At 45.2% G+C, this 22272-nt stretch overlaps 1 protein-coding gene across 1 annotated transcript in view; it reads left to right on the forward strand.

Annotated features, from left to right (window-relative positions):
• The first annotated feature begins 1563 nt into the window (after positions 1-1563).
• Positions 1564-22272, forward strand: part of arsh (arylsulfatase H) — a 24194-nt gene continuing 3485 nt past the window's right edge. The window contains exons 1-9 of the mRNA XM_079619924.1: positions 1564-1682; positions 1893-1937; positions 2029-2175; positions 4439-4560; positions 6653-6775; positions 16070-16493; positions 18350-18486; positions 20238-20360; positions 21548-21710. Of these exons, the coding sequence (XP_079476050.1) occupies positions 1912-1937; positions 2029-2175; positions 4439-4560; positions 6653-6775; positions 16070-16493; positions 18350-18486; positions 20238-20360; positions 21548-21710 (1265 nt within the window). The 5' untranslated portion in view covers positions 1564-1682; positions 1893-1911. The remainder of the gene's footprint in view (positions 1683-1892; positions 1938-2028; positions 2176-4438; positions 4561-6652; positions 6776-16069; positions 16494-18349; positions 18487-20237; positions 20361-21547; positions 21711-22272) is intronic.

Genomic DNA, 22272 nt, shown 5'->3' on the forward strand with positions numbered 1-22272 from the left:
AGTTTCATAATGCAATGATTTCATGACACAAACCAGAACTGCACAAACATGAAATACCAATCACGTAACATTAGAGGGATTATTATTCATTATTTTAGCTATAACAACAATAACAATGCAAATTATTGGTAATAAGTTATAATAATAAGGTTACATGATTTTAATGTCAGTGTTACAGTGTAATTATTACGGAAGCCCTGAACCGCAATGTAAAAAAAAAAAAAAAATCTGTAAAAAAAAATCTGTGTGAAAAAAAATTTGTGCCAATTTTTTTCTAGCATTTCGAGATTAAAGTCAAAATATTTCGAGATTAAAGTCAAAATATTTTGACTTTAATCTCGAAATATTTCGACTTTAATCTCGAAATGCTAGAAAAAAATTGGCACAATTTTTTTTCACACTGTTTAAAAAAAAAAAAAATTACATGTATTTTTTTTTTTTTTTACAGATTTTTCTGGGCTTCCGTAAATTATACATTTAAGTACTGAGTAATAATAATAACTACATGTACTTACTATAGGGCTGGGGTTTAATGCATAATCATGCATAATTTAAAGTCATTACTAACATGTGTAACACTGTAAAATAAAGTGTTCTGTTTCCAATAATAATAATAATAGCAATAATTTACATTATGTTATAATGCATAATATTATTACATTAATTATACATTATTACATTATTACAAAAATAAATTAAAAGCAATTGATCTTCTTTGAGGAATTATATAGGCCTATTTCTCATTATTGTAGCTATGATGAACTCTCCACAGGATTAGCTCATTATATTACTAATAAAAAGAATGTAAATAATCATTAATAATAGTAGCAATACCCATTGTGATATACCGGCGAAACTGGAAAAAATTGAATATGGTGCAAAAGTTGATTTATTTCAGTAATTCAACTTAAAAGGTGAAACTAATATATTATATAGACTCATTACATGCAAAGTGAGAAATTTCAAGCCTTTATGTGTTATAATTTTGATGATTATGGCTTACAGCTTATGAAAACCTTTTTTACAATATTCTAATTTTGAATTTGGGGTTTTCATAAGCTGTAAGCCATAATCATCAAAATTATAACACATAAAGGCTTGAAATTTCTCACTTTGCATGTAATGAGTCTATATAATATATTAGTTTCACCTTTTAAGTTGAATTACTGAAATAAATCAACTTTTGCACAATGTTCTAAATTTATGTAATGCATAAATAATATGCTAATTATGCCTAGTTATTATTTATTTATTTATTTTTGCTCACATTTAAATGAAGGTTTGAGTTGTGCAGAAGCAGTTTTTCCAGGCAAACAACATGAGCTGTGAAAGCAGACTTTGGGACTTTGGGTAAAAGGCTCTTTGTTCGAATCTACCGTGCAGTGTTGTCTATCCGCGCATACTGTTTTAACACACTCGGTTTAAAATAAAACAAACAAGTATAACAATCACACATGCATGTGTCGAATCATTCTGCACTCATTCTGTTAACATTAGTTAATAATTTATATATAAACCGAGGTCGTATGGTTCGCTCATTAATACATGCGTCTGTATATGAGTGTTTACGGTAAGTGCGTCTTTCGCGAGTACGCTGTGAATGTGAAGTATCCTGTCGGTAAAAGAGGAATAGTGAGTGTAAGCCCGGTGAAGAATCGGGGACACTGACTGTTTAAGGGAAGGTAAGCATATAAAAGAAACCTAAAGAGAGAATCTGAGCTGACATGTGTAAAGTAAGCATGTTTGTATATGTAACGTTACTGTATGATCAAACTCCAGCAGAAGCGCGTGCGAGTGTTGTCATTTCCGTGATCACGTGTTTTCATGCATTCTGCACACCTATATGTCAACTTTAATCAATCTGAACATGTCAATCATCTCCTCACCTGCAGTTTAGAGGATCATCTCCAGATGCTGATGATGGACACGAGCTTGAGGTTTCATGCATCTGCAGATTTCATAAATCATAACTCATAATGTGTTGCTGTCAGGGAAACTGAGTGGTTATCTGGTGGTGTGCTTTTGCAGGTGTGTTGCTGCTGGTTTACTGGTTCTGTTCCAGTCCAGCTTGTGTGTCTCAAACGCAGATCCTGATGCCAGACCCAACTTCGTCCTGATGATGGTGGATGATCTGGGCATCGGAGATATCGGTTGCTATGGAAACGACACCATCAGGTTAATGAAACTGCACTTAATAAAATAATAATTGGATTCTGTCATCATTTACTCGTGTTGTTTCAGACCCGGATGGTGTTATTCTGTCCTTGAAATACGAAAGGAAAATTTATAGATTTTTTTTTTTTTTTTTTTTTTTTTTTTTTAATGGATGTTAGGGCCATAAACGATTAATCGCGATTAATCGAATCCAAAATTAAAGTTTGTGTTTACATGATATATGTGTGTGTATTGTGTATCATTATTTTGTATATATAAATACACACACATGCATGTATATATTTGAGAAATATTTGCATTTATATACTGCATATATATTTTTATATGATTTATATATAACTATTTTATATATAAATAACATATTTTTCTTAAATATAAACACAAACTTTTATTTTGGATTCGATTAATCACAATTAATCGTTTACAGCCCTAGATGCAGTATTTTTTTTTAAATAATAGTTTTATTTATGCTTTTTGTCAAAATAAGAACTGCAAAATCATTAGATTACAACAAATGTTAAACCGTTGCGTTATGCATATTTTGAAAGCAATAATAATAGTAAAATGATATTCGCTGCTCACTGTAAAAATTGAGTAATTGTGAAAAACAATATGCTAAATATGGTGTCCCCTGCGTCTTATGGTGTCCCTCAGGGATCCATTCTGGGTCCAGTACTTTTCTGTCTCTACATTACTAGGTAATATCATCCGAAAATTCAATATTTCATTCCATTTCTATGCAGATGACTCCCAACTGTACATCCCACTCAAATCTGACAAATCCATGCAGCAACTTTTAGACTGTTTGAAAGAAATTAAAATCTGGATGGCTAACAATTTCCTTCAGTTAAATGACAACAAAACTGAGGATATTGTTTTTGGCCCTTCAAAGTCAAAAAACTCGATCCCTGTCAACTTTGGCTCCCTTGCCCCCTATGTTAAATCACATGCACGTAACCTGGGTGTGATTTTAGACTCCCATCTTAACCTGCACAAACAAATATCATCTGTTGTAAAGGCTAGCTTTTATCAATTAAGAATAATTTCCAAACTTAAGTCTGTCTTGTCATACAATGATCTGGAAAAAGTCATCCATGCGTTTATAACCTCCCGTCTAGACTATTGTAACTCTCTCTACTTTGGTCTCCCTCTAACACTGGTCGCACGGCTTCAGATGGTCCAAAATGCAGCGGCTAGGCTGCTCACGAATACAAAAAAGCGTGAACACATTACACCTGTTCTAGCCTCCCTGCACTGGCTTCCAATCCAATCTAGGATACAATTTAAAATACTGCTGATGGTTTTTAAAGCTCTTCACGCCCAGCTACATAGCTGGTATTATTCATCCACATGTAGCCCCCAGGTCCCTTAGATCCTCTAGCCAAGGTCTCCTTCATGTTCCACGGTCCCGGCTTAAAGGGTTAGTTCACCCAAAAATGAAAATAATGTCATTAATGACTCACCCTCATGTCGTTCTAAGCCCGTAAGACCTCCGTTCATCTTCGGAACACAGTTGAAGATATTTTAGATTTAGTCCGAGAGCTTTCTGTCCCTCCATTGAAACTGTATATACAGTATACTGTCCATGTCCATAAAGGTAATAAACACATCATCAAAGTAGTCCATGTGACATCAGTGGGTTAGTTAGAAGTTTTTGAAGCATCGAAAATACTTTTTGGTCCAAAAATAACACAAAATAAGACTTTATTCAGCATTGTATTCTCTCCCGGGTCTGTTGTCAATCCTTCACAGTTACGCTGATGGCGTAAGACGCTGATGACGTGTTATCTGGTGCGCCCGAGCTTCATTTATAGACTGAGGGAAACGCACGCTGTAAAAGTGTCTCATCCGCGACATGCACATTTACGCACCATTAAAAAAATGATATCCACGCAAACAATGTAGAATAGCTTGAATATAGCGTGCGTCTCCCTCAGACTGTAAACGAAGCTCGGGCGCACCAGATAACACGTCATCAGCGTCTTACGTCAGCGGCGTCACTGCGGAGTCCTGAACGCAGATTCACAACAGACCCGGGAGAGAATACAATGCTGAATAAAGTCTTATTTTGTGTTATTTTTGGACCAAAAAGTATTTTCGATGCTTCAAAAACTTCTAACTAACCCACTGATGTCACATGGACTACTTTGATGATGTCTTTATTACCTTTCTGGACATGGACAGTATACCGTACATACAGTTTAGGTCTGAAACATTGTAAACTGTATTAATGTGTGGATGGTTTCCTCATATGTGTGTGAAGGACTCCTAACATCGACCGTCTGGCCGCAGCTGGACTGAAACTGACCCATCACGTCTCCGCGGCTCCTCTCTGCACTCCCAGCAGAACCGCGTTCATGACGGGCCGCTACGCTCTCCGCGCCGGTGAGGAAACACGACCGGCCGCTATACAGAGGAGAGATATCATTAATGCACAAATATATGAGAAGTCAGATCATTTCCATAATGACCAACATAATCCACCAGCTCTAATATTATCAGGGCTTGACATTATTCTTTGCTTATTTGGTTTTCCAAAGTTACTCAGCATTTTTACTGGCCACAATTTCCACATCGATACCATTAGATTTTTTATTATTTTTTATATTATCTCATAATTTAGCTGCATGTTTATTAGGCCGCTGTCACTTTAAGACCGTTACACTTAGGGTTGCCACCTTCAGTGTGGCAAAATAAGGGACACCCATTCACCCCCACCCCCCATAGAGGGGGTGTATAAACTTTTCGACTTTTTCCAATTTCAAACATCTGTTTTTTAATATCATCTGTAGTTTGCCACTTTGCCACTGTTTATGTGTGTTTTGCGTTGTTTCTGATTTTGAGGATGAATTTTCAATATGAATCCAACTAAAAACTTATGAAAATAATATGTATTTTAGTCAAATAGCAAATGGTGTAGCTCTGCAGCCATCTACTAAAGTGATCTTTCTTTACTTTTAAAACGGCATTTTCCAAAAGATGGGCAAAAATCTCACACTAAAATTATCCATATCCATGAACGTTAGAAATGTGGGTCTTTTATAAAGTGAATTTTACTTTCTTTTTTATTTTTTTACTGTTTTTGTAAAAAAAAAAAAAAATTATTTATTTATATAGCCCTAAATTAATTAAATTTATATTTGCTATTAGTATTATCCATACTGCAAAATCCTTATGTTTTTATTCAACTATGTGTGGGCCTAATGTAAAATACGGGACAAATCGCATCCCTTATTGATTTGATACGGGACGCATCCTCTTACTTGTAAATTCGGGATGATTCTGTATTTTAAGGGACGGGTGGCGACCCTAGTTTACACTGTTACACATGTTTTTTTTCTCAAAGTTTACATTCACTTAAAACAGAGCGGACTGTGTTCACGAGAATACTCGGCAAGTTTTGGCAACACTAGATTACACATAGTTTATTATTTCAGAGACCTTTTTAAAAGACTACCATTGAAAACTGTGTAAGTATATTATATATAAAAATTCAACCCACCAAAGCTTGACTGCGTTTCGCGCCGCTGCTGAAATACACATCTGGCGTGTCGGCTGGTGTTATAATGTCAAGCCCTAGTTATTAAAATCAAAAAGCTGTACCTGTTGACATTATTCAATTCAATTCAAATTTATTTGTATAGCGCTTTTCACAATACATATTGTTTCAAAGCAGCTTCACAGAAAATGCATTTCAGAAATGTACATAGAAAAATACAGTTAGTTAATCATGTATTAATTTAGGACATAACATATCGCCGGCGCACATTACTGGGTTCCTACGCAGTGTGTAAAAGTATGGAATTTGTTTTTTAGTAATTTCCAGGTCTGGAAAACACTGGAAAAGTGATAATATTGTGCAAAAGTTCATTTATTTCAGTAATTCAACTTAAAAGGTGAAACTAATATATTATATAGACTCATTACATGCAAAGTGAGATATTTCAAGCCTTTAGTAGTTATAATTTTGATGATTATGGCTTACAGCTTATGAAAACCTTTTCACAATATTCTAATTTTGAATTTGGGGTTTTCATAAGCCATCATAATCATCAAAATTATAACAAATAAAGGCTTGAAATATCTCACTTTGCATGTAATGAGTCTATATAATATATTAGTTTCACATTATATACGTTTCTAGACGATTTCCTCTAATCAGTTTTAAAAAATAACACAGAGGAATGAAATCACTGGAATCACTTTCAGAACGAGCTTTTCCAGCTGATAAATGATGTAAACATTGACAGCCAATCAGAATCCATCCTTGAGTTTTGTCGTTCTGTTGATGGATTCTGATTGGCTGTCAATGTTTATATCGTTCATCAGCTGGAAAAGATCGTTCTGAAAGTGATTGCAGTGATATTGTTCCTCTATAATAGTGGTGCTGTGTGTGTGTGTGTGTGTGTGTGTGTGTGTGTGTGTGTGTGTGTGTGTGTGTGTGTGTGTGTGTGTGTGTGTGTGTGTGTGTGTGTAGGTCTGGGCAGCACAGGTCGAGTGCAGGTGATTCTGTTCCTCGCTGGATCTGGAGGACTTCCTCCTAACGAAACCACCTTCGCTAAACTTCTGCAAAAGCAGGGTTACACCACCGGCATTGTGGGTAAGACACTTAATACATACTAGGCTACGTTTACACATGGCCGGCTATTTTCATAAACGGACATTTCACCCTCTCTGTTTAAAAAAATAACATCGTGCACACCTGTCAGTTTTCAGGAAAGTGTTCGTTTACTCGAACCCGTGTGTATAATGCGTCTAGAGCCCGCCAGACCTGTAGGTGGCAGTGTTACGAGAAGCTCAAGTCCACGTTAGCCAATCAGAATAGTCTCATACTGTGACGTCGGCTGCCTAAAACTCAGTTTTTCTCAGTTTACATGCAAACTAAGTTTTCCAAAATCTCCACTCGGGTCGGAGTTTCTAGAAAGAATTGAGTTGAATTTAAGAGTTGAATTCTCCGTTTGCATGTAAACGAAGGAAAATGTCAGTTCCCTTTCGTCCAGGGAACTCCGACGTACGTCGGGTTCCCCTGACGAATTGGGATCACGCTAGGGAGCCTATTACCTTCGAGAACTAAACAAAAAGCCAATGAACATTGGCATGCAACATTTGCATTCCGCGGACCCGCCCGTCAGCGCGGGTATAAAAGCCGGAAGTAAACATTGCATCATCGCCTTTCGCTTCGGAGCCTCAGTTCCTGTTGACTTCAAAGCAAGCCTTCTGGAGAACGAAAATAAAGAAATACCTGGAGAGCAGAATCGCTGGTGTGACGGCGCGGTGCAGCGATCTTCGCCTTCGGCAGCAAAGGGTTGCAGTTTTCCCCCGTCTGTCTGCTGCGGTGGTCCCTCGGCGCTTCGGCGTTTTCTCTCTCTCTCTCTCTCTCTTGTTTTCTCTCTCTCTTTTCTATCTAAAAGAGCTGGCGGGTGTTTCGCGTCCTTTTCAGGATGTCGACTCACCCGTGCGTTTCTGGATGCGGTAGACTTCTCCCTCCGGATGATGGCCATCAACACTGTCTCGCATGTTTGGGCTTAAGGCATGCTGAGGCAGCGTTGTTGGATGAGTCATGCTCTCTCTGTGGGAGCATGGCCATCGCGACGCTCCGCTCGAGACTGAGATCCCTGAAATATGGGGGAGTCCCTTCGGATAATGCTCGATCTAGTTCGTCTGCCGGTTCAGTTCGACAGGCGGCTACTTCGGTCATTCCCGTTGGTGAGCGTATGAGGGTTACAGTGCGGAATGTCTCGTGTGGTGAAACATCCTCGCGAGCTTCCCACTCCTCTAGCAGCTCGCTGCCAGCGGCGCTTCCGGCGGAACTTCCGGGGCCGTCCCGCACGGTTCCGGTTGTTTCCTTTGGAGCGCCCCCGGAGGACCAGATGTCTATCGCGGCATCGGAAGAGGTGCAATCATCTTCGGGTGAGGAGTCAGCGGCTCCACCCCCTTCGGGTGCGGTGGCTGCAGCTGACGCTGATCCCGAGGTGGTTGCTATGCTCGAAAGGGCGGCCGCGAATGTGGGACTCGAGTGGAACCCTCCGCCCGGGCCCTCGCATTCGCGGCTTGATGATTGGCCTGCTGCGGTACGTGCGGATGCCCCGCGTACCGCTCCAGTGCCTTTCTTCCCTGAAGTGCATGAGGAGTTGAGGAAGTCCTGGTCGGCGCCTCTGGCGTACCGGCGGGGGCCTCCTCGCCCCTCCCTCTTCACCACCCTTGACGGCGGGGCGGCGCACGGGTACGAGGGAATCCCCACAGTGGAGCGGTCTATCGCGATGCAGCTGTGTCCGAAGACCGCTTCCACCTGGCGGGGTGCCCCTTCACTCCCCTCCCGCGCCTGTAGGTTCTCCTCGGGTCTAACCGGGGAGGCCTATAAGGCGTGTGGAGACGCCGCCTCCGCCCTGCATGCCATGGCTCTGCTTCAGGTCCACCAGGCCAAAGCACTCCATGACCTGCAGGGGGGTGGTCCCGACCCGGCCTTGCTGCAGGAGCTGCGTGCGGCGACCAACTTCGCTCTACGGGCGACGAAGGTTACCGCACGTTCGCTGGGTCGGGCGATGTCCACGCTTGTGGTCCAGGAGCGCCACCTATGGCTTACCCTTGCGGATATGCGGGAAGCCGAGAGGAACAAACTTCTCGACTTCCCCGTGTCCCAAGGGGGCCTCTTCGGCGAGGCGGTGGATAACTTGGCCCAAGAGTTTTCCGCCGCCCAGAAGCAGTCGGAAGCTATGCGGCATGTCCTGCACAGGAGGAAGGCCGCTGCTGGCCCAACTCCTGTTGCCGCACAGCCTCCGGCCGCTCGTCGCCGAGGTCGTCCTCCTGCGGCCGCTCCCCCTCCAGGCCAGCAGCCTCAGCCTGGGGGACGGAGGTCGGGCCGTAAGAGGGCGGCCCAGCCCGCTCCGACGCCACCTGCACCTTCCAGGAAGAAGAGAGGTGGACGTCGTTCCTGAGACGGGCGACCTGGAAACGGATGCTGCTGCTCTGCGGGAGGCGGTCCCTATTCGCCTCCTTCCCCCGGGGGAGGGCCGGGTGGAGAATCCTTGGTTTATTTTTGTTCCGCCACTGACACAGTCAGTGGTACCCACTTTATCAATAAAAGAGCAGTTTCCGCATCCTTTTCCAGGTCATCCACGGCCGAGACTGTCGGGCACGCAGTCTCCCCCGTGCGAGAGGGTCGCAGCGGCGGCCCGTGTCGTCTCAGTGCGACACGGCCCCCGCTCCCCTCTCCCCAGCCTGCGGGTAGCGGCCTCGCGGAACCCTCCGCGCCGCCCCGGCCTGCGGCTGGCCACGGAGGTGCAGAGACGGGGTTGCGAGGAGTCAGGGCCTCGTTCCTCGTCTCTCCCCCTCCCCTCGCCAGGGGGCGGCCCGCAGCAGAGGGTACACGAAGAACCCTCTCTGCCGTCTGCCCCCCGGAGTGGACAGGTAGGTGTCAGTACCTGCGCCCAGACCCCGCTCGCGGTCGCCACGTCGTCGCTGGAGCCGGGTCCCTGTCCCCCGCCCTGCTGCCCCCCCGCGGGTACGCCGGTGGTCCGGGTGGGTCTACTCGCTCGGTTCCTGGAGGCCTGGCTAGCGCTTCCAGCTCCGTCCCGGTGGATCCTCCGCACCATTCGGCTCGGCTACGCAATTCAGTTTGCCCGCCGGCCTCCCAGGTACAGGGGCATTCTCTTCACCCGTGTGCGGTCAGAGGATGCCCCTGTCCTGCGGAAAGAGATCGATGTCCTGCTGGCGAAGGACGCGATCGAGCCGGTCCCTCCTGCCGAGATGAGGTCCGGGTTTTACAGCCCCTACTTCATTGTACCCAAGAAAAGCGGTGGGTTACGACCGATCCTGGACCTGCGTTCCTTGAATCGGGCCCTGCACAAACTCCCCTTCAAGATGCTCACGCAGAAGCGCATTTTCGAATGCATCCGTCCCCGGGATTGGTTTGCAGCAATCGACCTGAAGGACGCTTACTTTCACGTCTCGATACTTCCTCGACACAGACCGTTCCTGCGGTTTGCGTTCGAGGGTCGAGCGTATCAGTACAGAGTCCTACCCTTCGGGCTGGCCCTGTCCCCCCGTGTCTTCACGAAAGTCGCGGAGGCGGCCATTGCTCCCATGAGAGAGCAAGGCGTTCGCATCCTCAATTACCTCGACGACTGGCTCATTATAGCTCACTCTCGGGATGTTCTGTGCGAACACAGGGACATGGTGCTCCGGCATCTCAGTCAGTTGGGTCTTCAGGTCAACTGGGACAAGAGCAAACTCTGCCCCACGCAGAGGATCTCTTATCTCGGTATGGAGCTGGACTCGGTCGCCCAGACTGCGCGCCTCACAGAGGAGCGCGTCCAGTCAGTGCTCACCTGCCTCAGGTCTTTTCGAGGCAGGACAGCGGTTCCACTGAAACAATTTCAGAGGCTCCTGGGGCATATGGCGGCCGCAGCGGCAATTACACCGCTCGGCCTGTTACATATGAGACCGCTACAGCGCTGGCTTCACGATCGAGTCCCGAGGTGGGCGTGGCAGAGTGGTACGTTCCGGGTCCAAGTGACCCCGCACTGCCGCCAAACCTTCTCCCCGTGGTCGGACCCTGCGTTCCTTCGGGCTGGAGTGCCCCTGATCCAGGTTTCCAGGCATGCTGTGGTTTTCACAGATGCCTCGGCCACGGGGTGGGGGGCCACGTACAAAGGGCATGCAGTCTCGGGTCTGTGGACGGGGCCCCAGCTGCATTGGCACATCAACTGCCTGGAGTTGCAAGCAGTACGCCTAGCTCTGTGTCGCCTCGTAGGGGTTCTCAGACACAAGCACGTACTGGTCCGTACGGACAGCACTGCGACCGTTGCGTACATCAACCGTCAAGGTGGTCTACGCTCCCGTCGTATGTCGCGACTCGCCTCCCACCTCCTCCTATGGAGTCAGAAGCATCTGAGGTCGCTTCATGCCGCTTACGTGCCGGGGGCTCTCAACCGTGTGGCCGACGAGCTTTCACGGTTCACCCCCCTGCCCGGAGAGTGGCGACTCCATCCCCAGGCGGTCCAGCTGATTTGGAGTGTCTTCGGAGCGGCACAGGTCGACCTGTTCGCCTCTCCGGACACGACCCATTGCCAGTGGTTTTACTCCCTGTCCGAGGGGACCCTCGGCACGGACGCCCTGGCTCACAGCTGGCCCCGGGGCCTACGCAAATATGCGTTCCCCCCAGTGAGCCTTCTTGCGCAGACTCTGTGCAAGGTCAGGGAGGAAGAGCAGCAGGTCTTGCTAGTGGCGCCCTACTGGCCCACCAGGACTTGGTTCCCAGAACTCATGCTCCTCTCGACAGCCCCTCCTTGGCCGATTCCTCTGAGGAAGGATCTACTTTCTCAGAGACGGGGCACTCTACGGCACCCGCGTCCAGACCTCTGGAAACTCCATGTCTGGTCCCTGGACGGGACGCGGAGGTTCTGAGTGGGCTGCCACAGGCAGTGGTAGACACTATCGCTTCCGCTAGAGCCCCCTCTACGAGGCGCCTCTATGCGTTGAAGTGGAACCTGTTCGTCGCTTGGTGCTCCTCCCGTCAGGAGGACCCCCGAACTTGCCCGATCGGCGTTGTGCTTTCTTTCCTGCAAGATGGGTTGGAGCGTAGGCTGTCCCCTCCAACCCTCAAAGTGTATGTCGCTGCCATTGCGGCGCATCACGATGCAGTTGACGATAAGTCGGTGGGAAAGCACGACCTGGTCATCAGATTCCTGAAGGGTGCTAGGAGGTTGAACCCTCCTCGCCCTGTACACTCTGTACCCCCTTGGGACTTGACTCTGGTACTGAGAGCTCTCCAGAGTCCTCCCTTTGAGCCTTTGCTGACAGTAGAGCTTGATATCCTGTCTATTAAGACAGCGCTCCTGTTAGCATTGGCTTCTTTTAAAAGGGTCGGGGATCTGCAAGCATTTTCGGTCGACGAATCGTGCCTAGAGTTCGGGCCGGGCCTGTCCCATGTAACACTGAGACCCCGCCCCGGATATGTGCCCAAGGTTCCTACCACTCCGTTTAGAGATCAGGTAGTGAACCTGCAAGCGCTGCCCCAGGAGGAGGCAGACCCAGCCCTAGCTTTTCTCTGTCCCGTCCGCTCCTTGCGGTGTTACGTTGACAGAACGCAAAGCTTCAGGACCTCAGACCAGCTCCTTGTCTGTTACGGAGGCCGGCAGAAGGGGAAGGCCGTCTCCAAGCAGAGGTTAGCCCACTGGATAGTGGATGCCATCACCCGAGCCTATGAGGCTCAGGGTGAGCCTTGTCCCCCCAGGTTGCGCGCTCACTCAACTAGAGGGGTTGCCGCTTCTTGGGCGTTGGCTCAAGGCGCCTCGCTGACAGACATTTGTAGAGCTGGGGGCTGGGCGACACCTAACACGTTTGCTAGGTTCTATAACCTCCGTGTGGAACCGGTTTCCTCCCGGGTTCTGGCTTCGTCCAGTGGGTCGAGGGAATAGGTTGTGTCGGCTTGCTGCGCCACTCTGTAATCAGATAAGTGCGTCTCTTCCGCTCCGCTGGCCCCTAAGTGGTAACCTCGTTGAGCTCCTCCATCACCCCCCCGGCGCCCGGCGTAGCGGACCGCCCGGCGCCAGGTTTGCTCCTCTAGCTAGAGTCGTAGCAGACTGGGTGTTCAGTGGTCTTGTGTACCGGTTTTTGCCACGTGCAGTCCAGCCGTGTCTTCCCCGACGGACTCGCGCCGTCGTCCTTGTTGTATGCGCTCCCAATTCCGATGGTTGGGACCATCTCAGGGACTCCATATGTTCACTATGTGAATTCATATGAGTATTCCAGGCCAGATCAGGCATCCTGGTTTTCCGTAGTGTGCCTCCCCTCCCCCGGGGGTTGAGGCACGCTTCCCAGTGTTATCCAATGTCCTCTGTGTGGGTCTTGCGGAACAGCAGTGGATTCCTAGCAGCCCCCGAAATTTATTGAAAAAACTGCTGTAGGGCGGCTTAGCTGGGCACTGGAAGGGGCCAGCACCATGGCGTTTTATTAGGGATCCCAATTCGTCAGGGGAACCCGACGTACGTCGGAGTTCCCTGGACGAAAGGGAACGTCTCGGTTACGTATGTAACCCTCGTTCCCTGAGTACAGGGAACGGAGACGTACGTCCCTTTGCCATGTGGCTGCACCTTCGCAGGGGTCCGTTACTTCGGCTCCTCAGCGAAAAGCGATGATGCAATGTTTACTTCCGGCTTTTATACCCGCGCTGACGGGCGGGTCCGCGGAATGCAAATGTTGCATGCCAATGTTCATTGGCTTTTTGTTTAGTTCTCGAAGGTAATAGGCTCCCTAGCGTGATCCCAATTCGTCAGGGGAACCCGACGTACGTCTCCGTTCCCTGTACTCAGGGAACGAGGGTTACATACGTAACCGAGACGTTTTTTTCTAAATAACCATGTACGTGTAAACGGGGCCCTAGTATGAGGGTGAATCAGTCGCAAACGACTCCATAAATTATAACATGCATAAAAATTATTTAATACATAAAGAAAAATATGTATGCATATAGTAGAAATGATAACACTTTACAATAAGGTTCATTAGTTAACTACATTAGTTAGCAAGAACTAATAATGAACTGCACTTATACGGCATTTATTAATCTTTGTTAATGTTAATTTCAACATTTACTAATACTTATGCGCTGTGAACTAACATGAACAAACAATGAACAGCTGTATTTTTATTAACTAACGTTAACAAAGATTAACAAATACAGTAACAAATGTATTGCTCACGGTTAGTTCATTTTTGTTAATATATTAACTAATGTTAACTAATTAACCTTATTGTAAAAGCATTACCTTAAAAATTATTATTATTGCATGCATGAATAAAAAAATTATAGTATGCATAAAGAAAACCATTGAAGGTTGCTTACAAATTATCGTTGGTTTCTCAAAATATACTCTGTTTTACAGAAGAAAGCGTTATTTTATTATCATGGATATACTATTGATATTTTTTATTATAATTTTTTTTACATTTTATGTTTTCACTTTTAGTTTGTGTTTTTATTTTAATGTCTATATTTTTTTATTTCACTTTTATTTATTTAAAGCTGCAGTCCGGCACTTTTTTGGGTTTAAAAATATAAAAAAAGACATTTTTGAAAAAAAACGTAACCAGCCAGTGTTCAAAATGATCTGCTTGCCTTACCTCGATTCAAAACGGTAAGCTTGTAATAATGATTTTAATTCCAGTGGTACTGGTGGATTTCCGCGGGAATTTCGAGCATGTCTTTGCGTCATTACGTCACTTCTGTACACATAGAGAAGGAGTCCCCAGCTAGCGTGTGTGGATGATGGAGGAGATTTAGCTTAGCACTTGGTATGGCGGATCCCGAAAGTTTAAAGCGACAATCACCAGTGACAACTGGAGATTCACCAGTTGTAAAACCCAAAGACTTAAAAATATATATATTTTTCACGTTTTGACGTGATATAAGCAATCGTTAGATTTAATCAGCATGATATAGCTACTGCAATGCTTCCCCCCACCCCCCGAATTTGGTCAGAACAAACGTGAATGTTACTTACTTGTTCAGATGACATTTTCCGATGAAAATTCTAATGTTGACACTTTCAAAAAGTATACTCTGAGATTGCTGATGACAGTAACGTTACAGTATCCACAGCGACGCGGCAGCCTCAATACATTGTGTTCATCCGCGCTGTTTCATGCCGATTTACTACCCACGCACAGTTAATAATTCCGCGAATAACTGCAATTGCAGATTTCTAACAGAGATGGCGACAAAGAGGAAAAACGACGGACTGCAGCTTTAATTTCAGTTCACCTAAAACATGAAGGATAAAAACAGGGAAGGATTCTCAGTTTTTAGGGTTAGTTCACACACACATGTAAACTCAGTCAGTAATGACTCTCCTCGTGTTGTTCCCCGTCAGACTCTCCTTCATCTTCAGAACACTAATGAAGATATTAGTGATTAAATCTGAGCGGTCTCACAGTCACTCCTCCAGAGGCTTCTGTTGTAACTGAAACTTGCCGGCCCAGAAAGTTAGTAAAGACAATGTTTATAATAGTCCGAGTGACGACAGCGGCTCAACCTAAAGTTTATCAAACGACCAGAATACTTTTTGTGCTCAAAAATAACGACTCTATTCAACTCTTGATGTTCTTCTGTGTGTTCCTCTGAGTGAGTTCACGTAGTGTACTTCTGGGTTTGTATAATCTAAAAAGGGGCGCCACAGTTTATCAAAGGACAGTTTACCAGCGAGTGACAGTCAGATTTTTTCCAATTTAATGCAAGAGAACACTTCTTTCAGCCATGTTTCAAAAGAAGGAGGTTAGGCCTTTTGAACCGGTACTGAAAGGTTCCCATCACATATTTAAGTAATCATCATAAATTAGGTGTCGTTCGAAAGCTTAAATGTGCACTTGGTAACTTTTTCAGCTTAATAAATCCGTTTAGAAATAATTTGGATGGTTAAATAATCTGTTCTGGTGAGAATGGTTACTTTCCCCGCTCCCCCCAGCGTTCCCAGGCGGAAAACCAGCCTTGCAACATTGGGACTAACGTCCCGGTTAGTTGAAAATAGGAAGTCTCGTGAGAAGCGAGAACGAGCGAGAAACACGAACTGCTTATGATACTGTGTATGATGTATTACCCACCTCGGTAGACATGCTCCACACGATAAAGTTGGTGCGTCTGGGACTCATTTGTTCACCACACCGGCTCCGACCATAACAAAAGCACATGAGCAGCGGTAGAAAGGTGGAGGAGGGCGCCGGCGCGCCGCGAGTGACTTTACGACAGTGATGTGAAAAATATACGCACCGCAGCTGTAGGGGAGCTCGCTGAGAACATCAGCAAAGCGGTGGCTAGAGTTACCGAGTGCCGCTCTAACTACTAGAAAAACAGGTTAAACTGAGTGAGATGTCCTGGTTGTGTTTACGGTGTGTTCAGGTAAGTGGCATCTGGGAGTGAACTGCGAGAGCAGGAACGATCACTGCCACCATCCCAACAATCACGGCTTTGATTTCTTCTACGGGCTTCCCTTCACCTTCTTCAACGACTGCCAGCCTGGAGGAGGGAGAGATGTCCTGGTGGACCTGCAGGAGACGCTGCGGAGGATTTCTGCGCTGGTGGCGCTCGCGTTCCTCACGCTGCTTCTGGTCCGGGCCGCCGGGCTAATGCAGATCCGCCTGACGCTCGTGGCGCTTCTGGCCGTTCTGTCGCTGCTGAGCTTCTCCGCGTGGTTCGTGCCCTTCGAGCTCCTGAGGACCTGGAACTGCATCGTCATGAGGAACGGCGAGGTGGTGGAGCAGCCGCTGGACCCGGAGACGCTGAACGCGCGGCTCATGAGTGAAGCGGAGCAGTTCGTGGAGAGGTGGGCTGAAATTCTCTAATTCTGACATTAGAATGCTGCTAGCATGTTTTGCTAACATCATTTAATGCATTGCTATCATGTTTTGACAGGTTGCTAACATGATTTAACACATTGTTAGCATGTTGCTATCATGATTAGCATGTTGTTAAATTTATTTAACATGTTGCTAGCATGATAAGCATTTTTCTAACATGTTTTAACCTGTTACTAGCATTATTAGCATTTTGCTTACATGATTTAACATGTTGCTTGCATGAATTAGCATGTTGCTTACATGATTTAACATGTTGCTAGCATTATTTAACATATTACTAGCATGATTATTATATTGCTTACATGATTTAACACATTGCTAACATGTTTTGACATGTTGCTATCATGAGCATGTTGATAGCATGATTTAACACATTGCTAACATGTTTTAACATGTTGCTATCATAATGAGCATGTTGCTAAAATGATTTAACTTGTTGCTAGCATGATTAGCATGTTTTAAAATGTTTAGCATGTTGCTATCATATATTAGCATGTGTCCAAACATTTTACGTTTTGTTTGTTATTATCTTCAATGATAAAAATTGCAAAAATAGAGATTCTCATGAAATATTACTGCAATACAATGAATTAATTAATACAATTAAAATTAATTAAGCAACCACATAACAAGTGCCTAGCAACACTTAAGCAACCACCCAGAACACCCTAATTTCATCCTAGCAACGCCCTTGCAACTACACAGAACATCATAGTATCATCCTAGCAACCATCCAGAACACCCTAATATCATCCTAGCAACGCTCTAGCAACCACCCAGAAGACCCTACCAATACTTTAGCACCCACCAAGAACACCCTAGTATCATCCTAGCAACATCCTAGCAACCACACAAAACATCATAGTTTCATCCTAGCAACCACCTAAACACCTCAGTATCACCCTAGCAATCACCCAGAACATCATAGTATCATCCTAGCAACCATCCAGAACACCCTAGTATCATCCTAGCAACACCCTAGCAGCCACCCAGGACTAAAACCACCAAGAACACCCTAGTATCATCCTAGCAACCACCTAAAACACCTCAGTATCACCCTAGCAATGCCCTAGCAATCACCCAGAACATCATAGTATCATCCTAGCAACCACCCAAAACACCCTAGTATCATCCTAGCAACACCCTAGCAGCCACCCAGGACTAAGCCCAGACCAGGACCCAGAACACCCCAGTATCTCCATAGCAATGCCCTAGCAACCACCCAGAACACCTATCAACCACATATCAACTACCTATGAACACTTTAGCAACCAGCCAGAATACCCTAGCAAACACCTGTACATGCATTGAGTTCTTATAATTATAACCAATTAATTTATCACAATGCAAACACATGTATTTTATTACTGAAATAAAAAAAATAGTTAAATTATAAAGTATTTTACTATTTAATTCTCGTTTTTATTACTGTAATAAAAATTGGATTTGTTGACAGTGAATTAATGTGTTCTATTTAAATGCAACACAATGCAAAACAATCTTTAAACACTTTTTAAAAAAAAAAATCATGTAAAATATAATTTCTCATTATTTTCTTTTGATCTTGTGCTAATGTCTGATCCGCACGTGATCCGCATGTTTGCTGAGATTCACCCGTGAACAGGAAGCTGTAACGCTCAGCTGCATGCATGCTTGCTTAATAATGTGGTAATTCAGACACTAGACCTGTCGAGACAGATCAGCTGTTCGTCTCCCGGCGTTCCCACACTCGCGATTATGGGCTGTTGTTTTGTGCCTGCCGTGGGAAACGTCTTTGGTTTCTGTTTAGAGTGATTGTTGATCATGTGATTTATGATGTCAGACACCGAGACGGGCCCTTCCTGCTCTTCCTGTCGTTTGCACACGTGCACACGCCCCTCTTCGTGTCCAAGAGATTCGCCGGGAAGAGCAAACATGGGCTGTATGGGGACAACGTGGAAGAAGTGGACTGGATGGTTGGTAAGGGATGGATTTCTGTTCTTTCCGACCCATGCTAACAGTGATAACAGTAAATAGACAACTGTGCCAAGAAAGAAGAAAGCAAATCAAACCAGCAACACCCTTGCAACCACCCAGAACACTCTAGCATCACCCTAGCAATGCCATAGCAACCATCCAGAACACCCTAGCAACACTATAGCAACAACCCAGAACACTCTTGCATCCCCTAGCAACCACCTAACAACACTATCGCAACAACCCAGAACACTCTTGCATCCCCCTAGCAACCACCTAACAACACTATCGCAACAACCCAGAACACTCTTGCATCACCCTAGCAATGCCATAGAAACCATCCAGAACACCCTAGCAACAGTCTAGCAACACTATCGCAACAACCCAGAACACTCTTGCATCACCCTAGCAACCACCTAACAACACTATCGCAACAACCCAGAACACTCTTGCATCACCCTAGCAACCACCTAACAACACTATAGCAACAACCCAGAACACTCTAGCATCACCCTGCCAATGACCTAGCAACCATCCAGGACACCTATTAACACTATACCAACAACCCAGAACACTCAAACATCACCCTAGCAATGTCATAGCAACCATCCAGAACACCCTAGCAACACTATAGCAACAACCCAGAACACTCTAGCATCACCCTGCCAATACCCTAGCAACCATCCAGGACACCTTAGCAAAAGCCTAGCAACACTATACCAACAACCCAGAACACTCAAACATCACCCTAGCAATGCCATAGCAACCATCCAGAACACCCTAGCAACACTATAGCAACAACCCAGAACACTCTAGCATCACCCTGCCAATGACCTAGCAACCATCCAGGACACCTATTAACACTATACCAACAACCCAGAACACTCAAACATCACCCTAGCAATGCCATAGCAACCATCCAGAACACCCTAGCAACACTATAGCAACAATCCAGAAGACTCTAGCATCACCCTAGCAACTACCTAACAACCCTATAGCAACAACCCAGAACACTCTAGCATCACCCTAGCAATACCCAAGCAACCATCCAGAACATCCTAGCAACAACCCAGAACACTCTAGTATCACCCTAGCAACTATCCAGAACACCCTAGCATCGACCTAACAGCACTATAGTAACAACCCGGAAAACTCTAGCATCACCCTAGCAACCACACAGAACACCATAGCAACCACCTAGCAACACTATAGCAACAACACAGATCACCCTAGCAATGCCCTAGCAACCACCCAGAACATCCTAGCAACCACTTAGCAACACTATAGCAACGACCCAGAACACTCTAGCATCACCCAGAACATCATAGTTACCACCTAGCAACACTTTGGCAACCACCCACAACACCCTAGCAACCACCTATACATGATTTGTTTTGCATTGTGGCATTTAGTTATAATTGTGCAAACAAAGACATTTTTATTTCTGCAATAAAATACTAATTAAATTGTAAAATACTTTAAAATGTAATAAAAAAAATTATTGATAATAAAAATGAGATTTGTTTCCTGTAAATCACTTATAAAATAATTAATAATTAATTATTAGTTATTAGTTATAATTAAATGTCATAATGCCAAACAATCTTTAAAAAAACATTCACGCAAAATATAACTCCTATATAACAAAATAGAATTTTCTTCTCATGAATCAAATGTAACAATTAATGTAAGGAACATAAAAGCTCCGGTCACGTGACCTCGGCAGCTCAATCACATCAGGTGTTTGATCACAGGTAGAATGATGGAGACCATCGAAAGGCTCGGCCTGTCGGAGAAAACCTTGACGTACTTTACATCTGATCACGGCGGCCACATCGAAGACCCTCAGAGAGGAGGCTGGAACGGGATCTATCGAGGTACCAACACATTCTGTCATCATTTACTCAACCTAAACCTGCGTGAACCTGTGAAACTTCAGAGCTATCGTGCTCCTTTAAACATCAACACGTGATTGGCTGGCAGCACAACAGACCAGAGCGTTTGATTTGTTTACAAATAATGAGATGTTTTACTGCTACAATAAAATGTTGTTCTAAATACACTGTCGTTCTAAGTAAGAAGAAAGCATCATATCAAACCAGCACCACCCTAGCAACTCTTTAGCAACCATCCAGAACACTCTTGCATCACCCTAGCAACCACCTAACAACACTATAGCAACAACCCAGAACACTCTTGCATCACCCTAGCAACCACCTAACATCAATATAGCAACAACCCAGAACACACTTGCATCACCCTAGCAACCAGCTAACAACACTATAGCAACAACCCAGAACACTCTTGCATCACCCTAGCAACCACCTAACAACACTATAGAAACAACCCAGAACACTCTTGCATCACCCTAGCAACCACTTAACATCAATATAGCAACAACCCAGAACACACTTGCATCACCCTAGCAACCAGCTAACAACACTATAGCAACAACCCAGAACACTCTTGCATCACCCTAGCAACCACCTAACAACACTATAGAAACAACCCAGAACACTCTTGCATCACCCTAGCAACCACCTAACATCAATATATAAACAACCCAGAACACACTTGCATCACCCTAGCAACCAGCTAACAACACTATAGCAACAACCCAGAACACACTTGCATCACCCTAGCATCCAGCTAACAACACTATAAGCAACAACTCAGAACACTCTAGCATCACCCTGGCAATGCCCTAGTTACCATCCAGAACACCTTAGCAACCACCTAGCAACACTGTACCAACAACACTCAAACATCACCCTAGCAATGTCATAGCAACCATTCATTACACCATAGCAACACTATAGCAATAACCCAGAACACTCTAGCATCACCCTAGCAACCATCCAGAACATTCTAGCAACCACCTAGCAACACTATAGTAACAACCCAGAACACTCATCACCCTAGCAACTATCCAGAACACCCTAGCAACGATCCAGCAGCACTATATAAACAACCTAGGTGGAGGAGTTCACGCTTCACACATGGTGCAAAGCTCCAAAAAGAACAGAAACACAGGCAAATACACTACATGATTTCGTATGTTTAGGTGGTAAAGCCATGGGCGGCTGGGAGGGAGGGATCCGAGTGCCGGGAATATTCCACTGGCCCGGGCGTCTCACCGCGGGTCGACAGGTGACCGAACCAACCAGTCTGATGGATGTTTTTCCCACAGTGGTGAAGCTCGCCGGCGGGGCGCTGCCGGAGCACAGGTACAACACCAGCAGCACTGTGTTCCTGAAGCTCAGACTGCAGTGCACACCAATACAGATCACCCTAGCAACCACACAGAACACCATTACAAAACCATAGCAACCACCAGGACAACCTTGCATCACCTTAACAATGTCCTAGCAACCACCCAAAACACCCATGCATCACCCTAGCAGCCACCAGGACACCCTAGAAACCATGTAGCAACACATGAGCAACCACCCTAGTAACAACATAGCAGCACCTAAGCAGTCAGAAGTCAATACACCTTTATTTAATAAACACACCAGCTACACTTTAGTAACCACCTAGAACACTCTAGCATTACCACAGCAACACCCTAGCAACCACCCAGAACTCAAGACACCTTTATTTATAGAACACACCAGCTACACTTTAACAACCACCTGGAACTCAAGTCACCTTTATTTTTAGAATACCCTAGCAACACATTAGCACCTAGCTAGAACACTCTAGCATTACCACATCAACACCATAGAAACCCGCCCTGAACACCCTAGCAACCACTCAGAACTCAAGTCGGCTTTATTTATAAAATAC

The sequence above is a fragment of the Phoxinus phoxinus genome, assembly GCF_949152265.1.
Source record: "Phoxinus phoxinus genome assembly, chromosome: 7".
NCBI lineage: Eukaryota > Metazoa > Chordata > Actinopteri > Cypriniformes > Leuciscidae > Phoxinus > Phoxinus phoxinus.